Source organism: Microcaecilia unicolor, chromosome 2 (assembly GCF_901765095.1).
Source record: "Microcaecilia unicolor chromosome 2, aMicUni1.1, whole genome shotgun sequence".
In the NCBI taxonomy this organism is placed as follows: domain Eukaryota; kingdom Metazoa; phylum Chordata; class Amphibia; order Gymnophiona; family Siphonopidae; genus Microcaecilia; species Microcaecilia unicolor.
The window spans coordinates 627,065,116-627,081,020 of NC_044032.1; the positions used below are offsets into that span (position 1 = coordinate 627,065,116).

Consider the following 15,905-nt stretch of genomic DNA (forward strand, 5'->3'; position numbering starts at 1 on the left):
AGACGTCGAGAGCGCCGCCTCCTTCCCTGACGCTTCGCTGCCGAGCGATGCGATTGGTTGTGTCATTGCTCCGCCCTCAACGTCATCACGTTTGACGCGTGGGCGGGGCAGACACAATGCGATCTCACCTCCTTCACTTAGAATGTTGGCTAACAGAGGCTTCATTAGAACGTTGGAGGTGCGTTTTATATAGAGAGATTATAAAATCAGACAAAAAAAGATAAAATCATCAATATACATGATTGAGGAGGATTATTGGATGGAGATAGTAGATCATTATTTATTTATTTATTACATTTGTGCCCCGCGCTTTCCCACACATTGCAGGCTCAATGCGGCTTACATCCTATATAATAAAAAGCACCTCCAACATTCTGAAGCTGACTCCGTGGCACTGTAGGGTTCTAAGTCTGTAGTTCAGCGTTTCGATGGCTCTCACTGTCCCCGCCCTCACGTTGAGGAAACGGAACGCTGCATAGTTGCCAAACAAACGTGACGTCACAGGAACGAAGAACCAATCAGACAGAACGGAACTTGGAGGAGGGAAGTGGAGTGGATTGAATCTCTAACAAACAATCATATACAGGGAGGTACGAACATCAGTGAAGGCAAGTGCACAGAACAGAAGGGAAGACAAACATTTAATCACTTTGTCATTCACATACACACACACATACTCAATCACTCTGTGTATCTCTCTCTTACACTGTCTGTAAAACACACTGTCACTCTCAGTCTGTCACATGGGCAACTGTATGTTGCATTCTCAGGAGTAAGGAGCTCTATTACCAGCGTCGCCACCCAATCTCCGCTAAGATTCCACGGAACCATTCCTTCTAAACAGGATTCCTTTGTGTTTATCCCACGCATGTTTGAATTCCATTACCGTTTCATGCTCTATCCATATTTTCTGAGTATTTTTTCTTTTGTGTGTGTGTGGCTCTTACTTTATATCTTGCTTTTTTGATAAACAGTATTTTTCTTACCCTTGTTAACATGCTGGGTGCAAAGATCTGTTAAAATACTAGTTTTGGTTCCTGTCCACAGTTCCTCTGTACCTTTGTTTCTCTGCTGTTGACAGGGCTTCCTTAACATTCAACTAAACATAATAAATCAGGGCCCAATAATCAAAAGCACATAACTAGGAGATGCTTTTACCTAGCTTACATAAGTACATAAGTATTGCCATACTGGGACAGACCGAAGGTCCATCAAGCCCAGCATCCTGTTTCCATCCAGGTCACATGTACTTGGCAAGATCCCAAAAAAGTACAATACATTTTATGCTGCATATCCTAGAAATAAGCAGTGGATTTTCCCCAAGTCCATTTTAATAATGGTCTATGGACTTTTCCTTTAGAAAGCCATCCAAACCTTTTTTTAAACCCCGCTAAGCTAGCTGCTTTTACTACATTCTCTGGCAACAAATTCCAGAGTTTAATTACACATTGAGTGAAGAAATATTTTCTCTGATTTGTTTTAAATTGCCCCCTAGTCCTAGTATTTTGGAAAGAGTAAACAAGCGATTCACGTCTACCCATTCCACTCCACTCATTATTTTATAGACCTCTATCATATCTCCCCTCAGCCGCTTTATCTCCAACTGAAGAGCCCTAGCAGCTTTAGCCTTTCTTCATAGGGAAGTCGTCCCATCCTGCTCAATGGTGCTTAGCTGCCTGTCTGGGGATAAATAAACAAATATTCAACAGCACTTACCCAAATAGTGCAAATTAATATCCCCTCTGACTAGTTCACTTGAAACTGGCTATCTTGTAGGCAGTCTGCGAATGGAGTCAGCATTTTTCCAGGTAAGTGCCAGTATTCAACACTTAAGGTTTGCACCTTGGTTCATAGGATTGTTTACGGAGACGTTCCAGGATACATGTTAAATTTGATAGATTTACCACCTAGAAACAGTTTCGGTTCTTCCCGATCCTATTTAAACTTACATTACCCAGATTGCTGTGGCCTAAAATACAAATCTACAGCTATGGAATGCATTGGCCAAATTCTTAAAATCAACTCAGAACCATCTACATTTCAGGAAATTACTGAAGACATCCTTATTCCAGAAGGCTCATCCTCCAGGCTCAACTTAAGTTACTGCTTTTTGTCACAGCAAACGTTTTGGACCTTATTGATCTTTTATTATCTTTTATTATCTAGGTTGTTTTTTACAATACCTATACGATCACTACCTTACTTTACATTGTTTAACTGTATTTTACTGAACTGTAGTGTGCCCTGCGGTATTATGTAAGCCACGCTGAGCCTGCAACTAGTGGGAAAATGTGGGGTATAAATGTGTTAAATAAATAAATAAAATTAACCAGCTAAGAGGATGGGATTTAAATAATATACCGCCAGTGGCGTTCCTAGGGGGGGCTGGCACCCGGGGCGGATCGCCGATTCGCCCCGCCCCCCGGGTGCAGCGCCCCCCCCCCCCCCCCCCGGCGAAAGGACACCCCCGTGAAGGACCTCCCCCCCCCCCCCGCTGGGTACACGCCGCCGGGGGAAGGGAGGGTGCCGCGCGCGCCTGTCCTCCGTTGTTCCATGCTTCTTCTCTGCCCCGGAACAGGAAGTAACCTGTTCCGGGGCAGAGAAGAAGCATGGAACAACGGAGGGCAGGCGCGCGCAGCACCCCCCCGGCGGCGTGCACCTGGGGCGGACCGCCCCCCCCCCCTAGGAACGCCACTGTATACCGCCATTCTGTGGTTGCAATCAAAGCAGTTTGAATATTATATTCAGGTTCTTATTTTGTACCTGGGTCTGTGGAGGGTTAAGTGAGTTGCCCAGAGTCACAAGGCGCTGCAGTGGGAATCATAATTGGATCCCTTGGTTCTTAGGCCACTTCCCTAACCATTAGTCCTGTCTTTGTCTGGTTTAACTTATTCAGTTAACGGCTCTAATATTGGCCTTTTCCCAGATAAGTACCAGCTGGCCACAGATAAATAGATATTCAATGCTGGTGCCTGACATGGCCTGGCTTTGAATGTCCTGTCAAAGTTGTTTACTTTTGCAGTGTGTGTATGGATGGATGCCTGTGTGTGTGTGATAATGTTTGAATAACTGTCTATACTTATGGCTATGATTTCTGAATGTGTGGCATCATTACAGGACAGACTTTTAAATGCCCAGTTGGGTATATATTCTATTCTCAACTTTATTAAATGTTTCAGACATATCCATCTACTTGCTCCCATGATGTTACTGATTTCTGTTATTCTGGCTCACTGTATTTTCAAATGTAAGCCTCATTGGAGGAGTGGCCTAGTGGTTAGGGTGGTGGACTTTGGTCCTGGGGAACTGAGGAACTGAGTTCAATTCCCACTTCAGGCACAGGCAGCTCCTTGTGACTCTGGGCAAGTCACTTAACCCTCCATTGCTGCATTGAGCCTGCCATGAGTGGGAAAGTGCGGGGTACAAATGTAAGAAAAAAATTTGAACTTGAGTTTGCTTGGAATAATGTGGGATACAAATGTCCAAAAATAAATAAACCAGTGGCAGCAAAAAAAATTGCTGACTGGCACTAGCTAAATATTTATCCCTCAGTTTTTTTAAGTTGGTCTACAGCCCTTTGTCTAATGAACTCTCATTCTAGTGTTTTAATCAGTAGACCCCAGGTTATTCCGTATCATAATCCCCATGATAGATGCACAGATTTGGTTGAGTTGGCAGGATGGGTCAAGATTTCCATATCTGCTGTCATCTGCTGAGCAGGGAGATTTATTTCTTAATGTGGACCTATAATCCTAGTGCCAATTACGATCTGCTCTGCTTCATATGAGGTAACCTAAAGATTGCAGTTGTTGATATAATTGCAGGTAGGGTTACCATATTTGCCATGACAAAAAAAAGAGGACACAAAACAAAATTCAGCCACGCCCCTTCCTGCCCCTCACCACGCCCCTGAGTCACACAGTCATCTTGACCCCCCCCCCCCCCCACTAAGAAAGCCAAAGTCTGTAAGCAGTGAAAATACTGGTAAAGTAATAGAAATTTATTTTCTTCCCTACTCTCAGTGGCGTACCAAGGTGGGGGCGGTCCGCCCCGGGTGCACGCCGCTGGGGGATGCCGCGGCGCGCGCCTGTCGGCTGCGAGTTCGAATTGCTACGCTAATTTCTCTCGTTCGCTGCAGCTCCCTCCCTCTGCCCCGGAACAGGTTACTTCCTGTTCCGGGGCAGAGGGAGGGAGCTGCAGCGAACGAGAGAATTTAGCGTAGCGATTCGAACTCGCAGCCGACAGGCGCGCACCGCAGCAGCCCCCCCTAACGGCATGCACCCGGGGGGGTGTCATTTCGCCGGGGGGGGGGGGGGCACATCGGCGATCCGCCCCGGGTGTCGTCGAGGCTAGGAACGCCACTGCCTACTCTTGCTAAATACAAAATGAAAAGATGTACATGATGACATGCTCATAAAATGTACATTTCTAAGCATTTCATGAGCATGTCATTTACATCTTTTCATTTCATGAGCATGTCCCCCTTTCTTGTCCCTCCCATCCATGAGCAGCATATCCCCCATCTCCTCTGCTCTCCATCCCGTTCTGTGTATTTCCGTCTGTCACCCCCCCCCCATGTACATCCCCCTCCTCAATGTTTTTTCCAGCCTCCCTCCACCCACTTTTTTTTAACAGCTCCCTCCCACCACCCAATTCCATCCACAAGCTCTCCCCTCACGTATCGTTATCGTGCCCTCATGGTGTAGTGGCCTGGCGCCCTTTCCTGCCTGGCGCTGCCGCTGACCACGCGCTGCTGGCGCCGCTTCAAAATGGCTGCTGCAGTCAGCGGCAGCACCAGGCAGGAAACAGTGGGGTTCCTTCCTTCCTCGAAGAGGCCACTAGACCACCAGGGCACGACAATGGTACGTGAGGGGAGGGCACCCTGAGGCCCGCCTGCCAGCCAGCCAGCGTGCCAGCAAACCAGGACAAATGGACAGGCTGGAAAAACCCATCCAGATGTCCCGCAGTGCCCTCAAAGAGAGAAGACATGTCTGGGTAAACCCAGAGATACGGTAACCCTAATTGCAGGCTAATCACTCGCAGGGACCTACAGAGATGCCAAGTTACCCAGTTCCAGGCTGTAGACTTTTTGGCTAGTCCTGATTTTGAACTCACATCCCAAAGCAGTGCAGGATTTGTTGTGCCTGATCCTGCCCATTGAAATCAGTATTTCAAGTCCCATAATGCACTAAGGTGGGATAGTCAGAAATCCAGGACTGTCCCAAAATCCGCAGCCTAGAACTGGGTAACTTGGCATCTCTGCACCTGATCAGACCAGATCCCCGTATTAACATACTCTCTCCGGCCATTGTTTCATAACACAAGTGAATGTATCTTTGTCCCTCTGTGCATTTGCTGTTAATGTTTAGTGATACTGATGCCCTTTTCAGGACAGGGTGTGGGCCAGTGTCGGCAAGAGTTTAAATTGCATCATTGAAATGGCAGATAAACTCCTTGAGGAAGACAGCAACATCAAAGCAGCTGAAACAGAGCCTGAAACAGCCTCTCTCACTGCGTCTCATCCAAGTGGTAAGATATCTTTTTTTTTTTTTTTCCTACCATTGATCGAGCAAATAAAGTCAAGAAGTAAAGACAGAACAAGACAGAACAAGGAGAGTCAATAGTGAATTTGATGACAGCTGTAGACAGCGTACTTTTGAAACAGCTCAAGTCTTGTGAAATTGTACCTTTCTGCCATTGTGTAATCAGATCTCCTATCACAGCTGCTTTTTATTTTGCTCAGCAGAAACTACCAGTAGATAACAATAACTTCCTTTGAAGTCTCTTTTGGTGTTTTAATAGACTTCATCCTTTCTTGGCAATTGAGAGGAAAACAAGTGACAGCATCTATGAACACTTTCCTATTCCATTAACATTGAAAGACTGTTGTAGCCCTAATTTTAAATGGTAGGCTTTATTAAATATTTGATGGTAAAGTCATGTTTCCAGCTTGGGCATTTGTTTTTCTTTTCCCGTGTTTCTGATGCATGGGAAATAAATTGGGTGGCTTGCGGGGGCGTTGGGGGAGAGACAAATATTGGCTAGATAAATGTGAACAAAAGGTAAACTGGATATTGTGATGTACCTAAGAACATTCTGGGCAAACTGGATGAGGGTTCATCAATCCCAGTATCCTTTTTCCAACAGTGGCCAATCTAGGTCCAAGTACCTGGTAAGATCCCAAAGGAGTAAAACAATTCTCCGAGGACAAGCAGGCCATTAATTCTCACAACTGGGTAACGTGATCCTGCGTTGCCCGGTTCAGAGCTTTTAACAAGCTTAACAGAGCTTTGTAGAGCGCAAATATGGCTCCACGGTGCATGTGCAAGTGCCTTCCTGCCTGCCATGAGAGCACGGTTACCACAATTCTTTTTCTACCGCGGTGAAGATAGGCTGCATTTCTATTGTCTCTTCACAAGTCCGGTCTGGAAGGGCTTTTTTGTGCCTTACAGCGACTTTTTTGCCCGTGTTTGAGTTTCCCATTTTTCCTTTTCCCATACATTTTTAGTTTATTTTTGGGCTCATTTTCGAAAGAGAAGGACATCTATCTTTCGACATACATGGGAAGATGGACATCCTTCTCCCAGAGACGCCCAAATCGATATAATCGAAACCCGATTTTGGACGTCTCCAACTGCAGTCTGTCGCAAGGATGTCCAAATTTCAAGGGGGCGTGTCAGACGTAGTGAAGGTGGGACTTGGGCGTGCCTAACACTTGGACGTCTTTGACCCATAATTGAAAAAAGCAAGGACGTCCCTGACGAACACTTGGGCGTTTTCACCCAGACGTGTTTTTCTTACGAATAAGGTACAAAAAGGTGCCCAAAATAACCACATGACCCTCCCGTTACTTCCCCAGTGGTCACTAACCCCGTCCCACCCTCAAAAAACATCTTTAAAAATATTTCGTGCCAGCCTCAGATGTCATACTCAGGTCCGTGACAGAGCATGAAGGTCCCAGGAGCAGTTTTACAGGGTACTGCAGTGCACTTCAGACAGGCGGACCCAGGCCCATACCCCCCCTACCGGTTACATTTGTGGAGGAAACAGTGAGCTCTCCAAACCCCACCACAAACCCACTGTACCCATATATTTTTTTTATTTTTTATTACATTTGTACCCTGCACTTTCCCACTCATGGTAGGCTCAATGTGGCAGGCAATGGAGGGTTAAGTGACTTGCCCAGGGTCACAAGGAGCTGCCTGTGCCGGGAATTGAACTCAGTTCCTCAGGACCAAAGTCCACCACCCTAACCACTAGGCCACTAGGTGCCCCCCTTCACCCGTAAGGGCTATGGTAGTGGTGTACAGTTGTGGGTAGTGGGTTTTGAGAGGCTCAGCACACAAGGTAAGGGAGCTATGTTCCTGGAAGCATTTTATGAAGTCCACTGCAGTGCCCCCTAGGGTGCCCGGTTGCTGTCCAGGCATGTCAGGGGGACCGGTGCACTACAAATGCTGGTTCCTCCCACGTCCAAATGGCTTGCATTTGGACGTTTTTGACATGGACGTCTTTGGTTTTGAAAATCTCTGAAAGTCAGAAACGTCCAAATCTAAGGATGTCCAAATTTAAGGATTTAGACGTCTCTGACGGTATTTTTGAAACGAAAGATGGACATCCATCTTTTTTTTGAAAATACGGTTTTCCCCGCCCCCAGATTTGGCCGTTTTGCAAAGACGTCCAAATCGCAACTTGGATGTTTCTTTCGAAAATGTCCCTTCACGTCCAAGTTTTAAGTTTCCTTTGTATTTTGCATCACTAGGCTGCGTTTTAGGCCTTGACTTCGGCCGGGTTTTTCCCTGTTCGTTTTTCTGGTACCTTACCCTTTTTTTCAGGCACCATCAATTTGTTTGATTTGGCTACGGACGTTTTTCCTTCCATGTCCACTCAAGTAGTGGCTTCAAGCGCTGTACCCAATGCAATCAGACCATCTCTGGCAAGGACATCAATTCTTGGTGTCTTCAGTGTTTAGGGCCTGACCATAGCCCTGCTAATTATGTCCTCTGTCTCTGGATGAAGAAGCTGACCCAGGTTGTCAGAGACACTCAACACGAGAGGGTTTTTGGATCCAGGTCCAATTCCTCGAGATCGACGTCGAAGTCTGCATGAACATCGGGAGCATTGGTCTGCATGGTTTCTACTGGGCTTGTTGACACTGGAAGCAGTAGTGCATCGAAGGCCCCCAGGAACGTCCAGTGTTGGACCCGACCCAGAGACGACATGATGAGCTTTGGACAAAGGCCAAGAAGCATTGGCATCAGTCGTCCTCGATGCACAGTGCTGGGAGCTCTGGGTCATTGAGAGATTCAGCATCCGAGAAGCATCGGCGCCAGGTGACCATTCCCTTTCTATTTAGGAGGTGCTGATGCGTCAGTCCCCTAGCAGCCAGGACCCAGCCTGTCTCCGAGCCAACACCCTGGCCTTTCCCACTATTGGTCTTCGATGAGCGTGTCTAGGCCTTTGCTTCCTGAGCTGCTAGATGGCCTCTTGCAATGGTGTGCATCAGCTTGTACCTACCCTGCCACCCGTTGCAGACCCATTGCGGTGTGGCTTCAATGCCGGTGTCGCAGGTGGCTCCATTGTCAACTGCCACCCAAGCCAGTACCCCCTCAACGTCGGTGGAGGAAGCTTCACTGGAGTCAAGGTGGGAGCCGACTCCTCGACACCCCTCCTGAGGACATGGCTCCTCTAGGTCGAAGCAGGCTCGGTCTCAGCCCTCCCATGAGGAGTTTTTGTCTGACACCAGTGAAGAGCGCTTATGGTAGTCAGAGGAGGATCCAAGGTACTTCTTGGAGGATGAGTCCTTGGCATCCCCTTTGAACCCTCTCCTCCACTTGAAAGAAGAAAATCTCCTCTGGAGAGCCTTTCATTTCCCTCTTCTGTGAAGGCAATGGCTGATGCCATTCCATTTCATTTGGAAGTGGAGGAGGAGCCCATAGCAAGATGCTCAAGGTCCTGGACTACGAGTCCCCTCCTAGGGCGGCTGTGACTATCCCTCTCTACGAGATACTCCAGGAAGTCCTGATTCGGAATTGGGAGTCCCCTTTGTCGGTCCCTGTCCTGCCCAAAGAAGATCGACACGATGTACCAGATCCACAGCACACCTGTATTTGATAAGCCCCAGTTGCATCATCATTACATGGTGGCGGAATCCACCCTTAAAAGAGCCATGAGTTCTTGAGACTGCCTTGGCGCCCCCAGGCAGAGAAGCTAGGACCTTGTACTCTATTAGATGTTCCAGGTCTCAATGTTCTTGTCCTGTATACAGTCTTACCAACTCTTTATGAGCGTGTACTTGAGGAACCCAGTGCACAAGTTGTTAGACTTGGCTGATTCTCTCCCATTGGAGCAGGCCGAGTTGGTGTGCCAGTTGACCAAACAGCATAAGGTCTGTCGTAAGTTCATGGCCAGGTGCACCTACGACACTTTTGACGTGGCATTCAGGATATCTGCCCAGAGTATAACAATGCGCAGACTCTCATGGCTACATGTTTCTGACTTGGAACTTTTGGTTCAGCAGAGGTTGGCAGATGCCCCATGCTGGGGGGATAACCTTTTTGAAGAGATGGTTGAGCAGGTCGCTGAACAAATCAAGAAAACACACTGATACCGTCTCTTCTGTCTCCCATTGGACACCTTCTACATCTGCCTCCTCATCCAGGAGAGGAGGTCTTCTGGCAAGTCGAGGAGGAGTGCCTACTACTCCCAGAGACGAAGGTACACCACCTCCTCTTTCCAGCATGCTCAGGCTGAACTGCAGCATACTCGTTCTCGTCAACAATGTTCTTCTAAGGCTCCTGCTGCTCCCCAGTCAAAGCAAGGGATGAGCTTTTGACTAGCTCCAGCAGAGCATATCTGCAGTCAAAGTGTCTGTACCAGACGACTTGCCGGTCGGGGGTAGTGATGTGGCCCCTTATAGCCTCCGACCGGTGGGTTCTCCAAATAGTCTGGCTCGGATATGCCCTAAATTTGCACCTCAAACCTCCAAATTACCCACCTAGAGCTCATTACTTCAGCTCTCAGCACAAGCAGGTACTTGCAGAGGAACTCTCAGTCCTTCTGAAGGCCCATGCGGTCAAGCCCGTTCCACCAGGGGAGGAAGGGCAGGGATTCTATTCCAGGTATGTCCTCATATAAAAGAAGACGGGGGGGGGGGGGGGGGATGCGTTCCATCCTAGACCTAAGGGCCCTGAATAAATTCCTGGTTGAAGAAAAGTTCAGGATGGTTTCCCTGGGCACCCTTCTACACATGATTCAGGAAAATGATTGGCTATGCTGTCTGGACTTAAAGGATGCATATACTCGCATCCCAATACTTCCAGCATGGCCTGATGGCAGCATGATCTGCTGGCAAGCTGTTGGCGCCCCTTGCAAGTTTCTACCCTGGGCCCCAGCATGTCTAACATTAGAAGTTATCCAAACCTTTCTTAGCGGGGTTTAAAAAAGGTTTGGATAACTTCCTAAAAGAAAAGTCCATAAGCCATTATGAAGATGGACTTGGGAAAAATCCACTGCTCGTTTCTAGGATAAGCAGCAAAAAAATCTATTGTACTGTTTTGAGATCTCACCAGGTACTTGTAACCTGGATTGGCCACTGTTGGAAACAGGATACTGGGCTTGATGGACCTTCGGTCTGGCCCAGTATGGCAACACTTATGTTCTTATGGCCCTGTTTACATGAGTGAAGTTTCAAGGAAGGAGATCTGTTAGAAAGCTTATAGAAGAAACAGTTAATGAAGTGGGTGTGACCATCGAAAGAGAATGATTAACTTGAATAGTTATTGCTGTTATAAATCTAGCTGCATTACTGACAAGATATAGAGACAAACACAAATAGCCAAGAGGCTTAGAATCAGAAAGGAAAATGTGATTAGAAAGCTAAACTAATTGTGTAATAGTGGGCTTAATTGAGGTAAAGCATCTTAGATAGAAAGAAATTGCAAAGGATGAGGCCTCCTCAGGGGGCTGTTAGAGGGCAAGCCTACATTAGAGACATTCTATGATGTTCAGCGTACAGCTTCCTAATTCAAACCTAATTCAAAATTTTAGCTCCCAACTATTATAAGTAAATAGTACGCAAATTACTGCTGCGTTAAAAAATGTACACTCTCAAGAAAAAAAAAAAACAGGGCACACCGCAGCAGTAATATGCAACCATTTGCTGCATCCAGAATAAAATGTCCCCTTCATGTCAGTGGATGAGCAGAGATTGACTCACGCACTGACAGGAAGAGAGACATTATTTATTTATGACATTTGTACCCCATATTATCCCGAGCAAGTTCCGGTTCTGTGTGACCTTGCGCGACTTCAACTCTCGGTGGCCATTTTGAATCGGCGCCAAGGATCACCAACAGGACGCATGCATGCAGGGCAGCGCTCCGGGCAGGAAAGAGGGGGCTCTTTCCTGCCCCTAAGAGGTCACTAGACCACCAGGGCAGTAGTAAGGGGAGGGGGTGACGGGGAGGGGGGGGGCGACGGGTTTATTTATTTATTTATTTATTTGCATTTGTATCCCACATTTTCCCATCTATTTGCGGGCTCAGTGTGGCTTACAATACATTGTGAATGATGGAATTGCAATTGGTTGCAGTACAATTCTGAGTTACATTGTGAAAAGTTATCGAAAACAAAGTAAATACAGGGTATCATTTGGGGATGGAACAGCGGAGTATGTGGGAGTACAGTTGGTTGCAGTGCGCTTATAGGTTACATTAGGAAGAATTGTAAAAGACAGAGTAATTCGGGATATCATTCGGGAATAGAACAGCGGAATATAACAGTGGCGAGTTGAAAGGGGGACAAAACAGTATCGGGAGACATGAAGGTCTAATAATTTTATCTGTGGGTGGGGTTTTAGGATTGGTTGGAGTGCGGGAGAGGAGACTTCAAGAGAGAGTGTGTAGGTGCGTATTTATTAAATTGTATGGGTTTCATGTGTTTTGATCCTTGCCGTAGATTTTCTCGAAGAGATAAGTCTTCAGTGATTTGCGGAAGTCGGTCAGTTTGTAGATCGTTTTCAAGTTGCGTGGTAGTGTATTCCAGAGTTGTGTGCTCCTGTATGCGAAGGTTATTTGATAAGGGGAGGAACATGACAGGGGGCGGAGTGAGGGTGTGAAAGGGGGCAGGGTGAGGTGTGTGGTTGGGCGGGGCATGTATCCTCCTTTTTGGGGGACAAAATATGGTAACCCTAAAAATAGGGAACTAGAAAACACATTCAGACAAAAATTAACCTCCCCCACCCCACACACACACCAAAATATAGAACTGCTACAGATCTCTATACAGAAATTACATGCTAACAGAATACCACACCTTGGTCACACACACAAAACACACAGACCCCTCATCAAATATGAAACAAGGGACCACATATCAGTAATAGAGACATGAAGGCAAAAAAATGAACTGGAAACTAGAGAATGATGCGGGGACAAAATTTGGCCCCATCCTCACGAGCGCTGTCTGATGTCATCCACACAAGCCTTGAACAGTTATGATTTTATGTCTTAATCATTTTATTAAGGTATAAAAGAAACAATATTCTGTACAACTGTCATTTTATAAATCACAAACAATACAGAACAAGGATTGACAAAATCCCTGACTCCCCTCACAAATATCCCCTCCGCTATCGGGAAAACTGAACAAGCCAAATTACTACAGAATGCTACATAGAAAATTCATGCTAACAGAATACCTGGATCACACACACACACACAACACAAATGCCAAATACAGAATAGCTGTCCAAAAATGATAAATATATATTAACCTAAAACCACAAGAAGCCACACCACAGAAATAGAAAGATATGCATTTCTCCTAAACCATACAAAAAAGAAAGATCGCTCATTCCAGAGGTGGTGTTGGGGGGGGGGGAGGGTGCAACCAGGACAACTTCACCCTGGCAATAGAGAGTCCTAAGCTGCCATCTTCTCTTGAGAGGTGGTGAATCTAACAAGTAGAGAAAGGGTATGATACATACCTGTAGCAGTTGTTCTCCGAGGACAGCAGGCTGATTGTTCTCACGACTGGGTGACGTCCGCGGCAGCCCCACCAACCGGAAAAAAGCTTCGCGGGACGGTCGGCACGCAGGGCACGCCCACCGCGCATGCGCGGCAGTCTTCCCGCCCGTGCGCGACCGCTCCCGCCAGTTGAATAACTAGCAAAAGATGAAACACACAACTCCAAAGGGGAGGAGGGAGGGTAGGTGAGAACAATCAGCCTGCTGTCCTCGGAGAACAACTGCTACAGGTATGTATCATACCCTTTCTCCGAGGACAAGCAGGCTGCTTGTTCTCACGACTGGGGTATCCCTAGCTCTCAGGCTCACTCAAACAAGAACCCAGGTCAATTGAACCTCGCAACGGCGAGGGTACAACAGAAATTGACCTACGAAGAACAACTAACTGAGAGTGCAGCCTGACCAGAATAAATTCGGGTCCTGGAGGGTGGAGTTGGATTTACACCCCAAACAGATTCTGCAGCACCGACTGCCCGAACCGACTGTCGCGTCGGGTATCCTGCTGGAGGCAGTAATGTGATGTGAATGTGTGGACAGATGACCACGTCGCAGCCTTGCAAATCTCTTCAATAGTGGCTGACTTCAAGTGGGCCACTGACGCTGCCATGGCTCTAACACTATGAGCCGTGACATGACCCTCAAGAGCCAGCCCAGCCTGGGCGTAAGTGAAGGAAATGCAATCTGCTAGCCAATTGGAGATGGTGCGTTTCCCGACAGCGACCCCTAGCCTGTTAGGGTCGAAAGAAATAAACAATTGGGCGGACTGTCTGTGGGGCTGTGTCCGCTCCAAGTAGAAGGCCAATGCTCTCTTGCAGTCCAATGTGTGCAACTGACGTTCAGCAGGGCGGGTATGCGGCCTGGGGAAGAATTTTGGCAAGACAATTGACTGGTTAAGATGGAACTCCGACACCACCTTCGGCAGGAACTTTGGGTGAGTGCGGAGCACTACTCTGTTGTGATGAAATTTGGTATATGGAGCATGAGCTACTAGGGCTTGAAGCTCACTGACCCTACGAGCTGAAGTAACTGCCACCAAGAAAATGACCTTCCAGGTCAAGTACTTCAGATGGCAGGTATTCAGTGGCTCAAAAGGAGGTTTCATCAGCTGGGTGAGGACGACGTTGAGATCCCACGACACAGTAGGAGGCTTGATTGGGGCTTTGACAAAAGCAAACCTCTCATGAATCGAACGACTAAAGGCTCTCCAGAGATGGCTTTACCTTCCACACGATAATGGTAAGCACTAATCGCACTAAGGTGATTCCTTACTGAGTTGGTCTTGAGGCCAGACTCCGATAAGTGCAGAAGGTATTCAAGCAGGTTTTGTGCAGGACAAGAACGAGGTTCTAGGGCCTTGCTCTCACACCAAACGACAAACCTCCTCCACTTGAAAAAGTAACTCTTCTTAGTGGAATCCTTCCTAGAGGCAAGCAAGACCCGGGAGACACCCTCAGACAGACCCAACGCAGCGAAGTCTACGCCCTCAACATCCAGGCCGTGAGAGCCAGGGATTGAAGGTTGGGGTGCAGCAACGCTCCGTCGTTCTGCGAAATGAGAGTCGGAAAACACTCCAATCTCCACGGTTCTTCGGAGGACAACTCCAGAAGAAGAGGGAACCAGATCTGACGGGGCCAAAAGGGCGCTATCAGAATCATGGTGCCGCGGTCTTGCTTGAGCTTCAGTAAGGTCTTCCCCACCAAAGGTATGGGAGGATAAGCATACAGGAGGCCGGTCCCCCAATGAAGGAGAAAGGCACTGACGCTAGCCTGCCGTGTGTCTGAAGTCTGGAACAGAACAGAGGCAGCTTGTTGGTTGGTCTGAGAGGCGAAAAGATCCACCGAGGGGGTGCCCCACTCTCGGAAGATCTTGCGTACCACTCTGGAATGGAGCGACCACTCGTGCGGTTGCATGACTCTGCTCAGTCTGTCGGCCAGACTGTTGTTTACGCCTGCCAGGTATGTGGCTTGGAGAAGCATGCTGTGCTGGCATGCCCAGCGCCACATCCCGACGGCTTCCTGACACAGGGGGCGAGATCCGGTGCCCCCCTGCTTGTTGACGTAAAACATTGCAACCTGATTGTCCGAATTTGGATAATTTGGTAGGACAGCCGATCTCTGAAAGCCTTCAGTGCGTTCCAGATCGCTCGGAGCTCCAGGAGGTTGATCTGCAGATCCTTTTCCTGGAGGGACCACATACCCTGGGTGTGCAGCCCATCGACATGAGCTCCCCACCCCAGGCGAGAGGCATCCGTCGTCAGCACTTTCGTGGGCTGTGGAATTTGAAACGGACGTCCCAGTGTCAAATTGGTCCGAACGGTCCACCAGCGCAGTGAAGTGCGGCAGCTGGTGGAGAGGCGGATGACATCTTCTAGATTCCCGGTGGCTTGGAACCACTGGGAAGCTAGGGTCCATTGAGCAGATCTCATGTGAAGACGAGCCATGGGAGTCACATGAACTGTGGAGGCCATATGACCCAGAAGTCTCAACGTCTGCCGAGCTGTGATCTGCTGGGACGCTCTGGTCTGCGAAGCCAGGGCCAGGAGATTGGCGGCCCTCGCTTCGGGAAGATAGGCCTGAGCCGTCTGGGTATTCAGCAGCGCTCCTATGAATTCTAGAGACTGGGACGGTTGGAGATGGGACTTTGGGTAATTTATCACAAACCCCAGCAGCTCCAGAAGTTGAATAGTGCACTGCATGGACCGGAGGGCTCCTGCCTCCGAGGTGTTCTTGACCAGCCAATCGTCGAGATATGGGAACACGTGCACTCCCAGCTTGCGTAGGTAGGCCGCTACCACCACGAGGCACTTGGTAAACACTCGTGGGGCAGAGGCGAGCCCAAATGGCAGCACACAATACTGAAAGTGGCGTGCGCCCAGGCGGAA

General features: G+C 48.0%; 1 protein-coding gene across 1 annotated transcript in view; it reads left to right on the plus strand.

Annotated features, from left to right (window-relative positions):
• INPP4B (inositol polyphosphate-4-phosphatase type II B) overlaps positions 1-15,905 on the plus strand; it is an 853,440-nt gene that overhangs the window by 650,245 nt on the left and 187,290 nt on the right. The window contains exon 14 of the mRNA XM_030192243.1: positions 5,391-5,529. Coding sequence (XP_030048103.1) covers positions 5,391-5,529 — 139 coding nt within the window. The remainder of the gene's footprint in view (positions 1-5,390; positions 5,530-15,905) is intronic.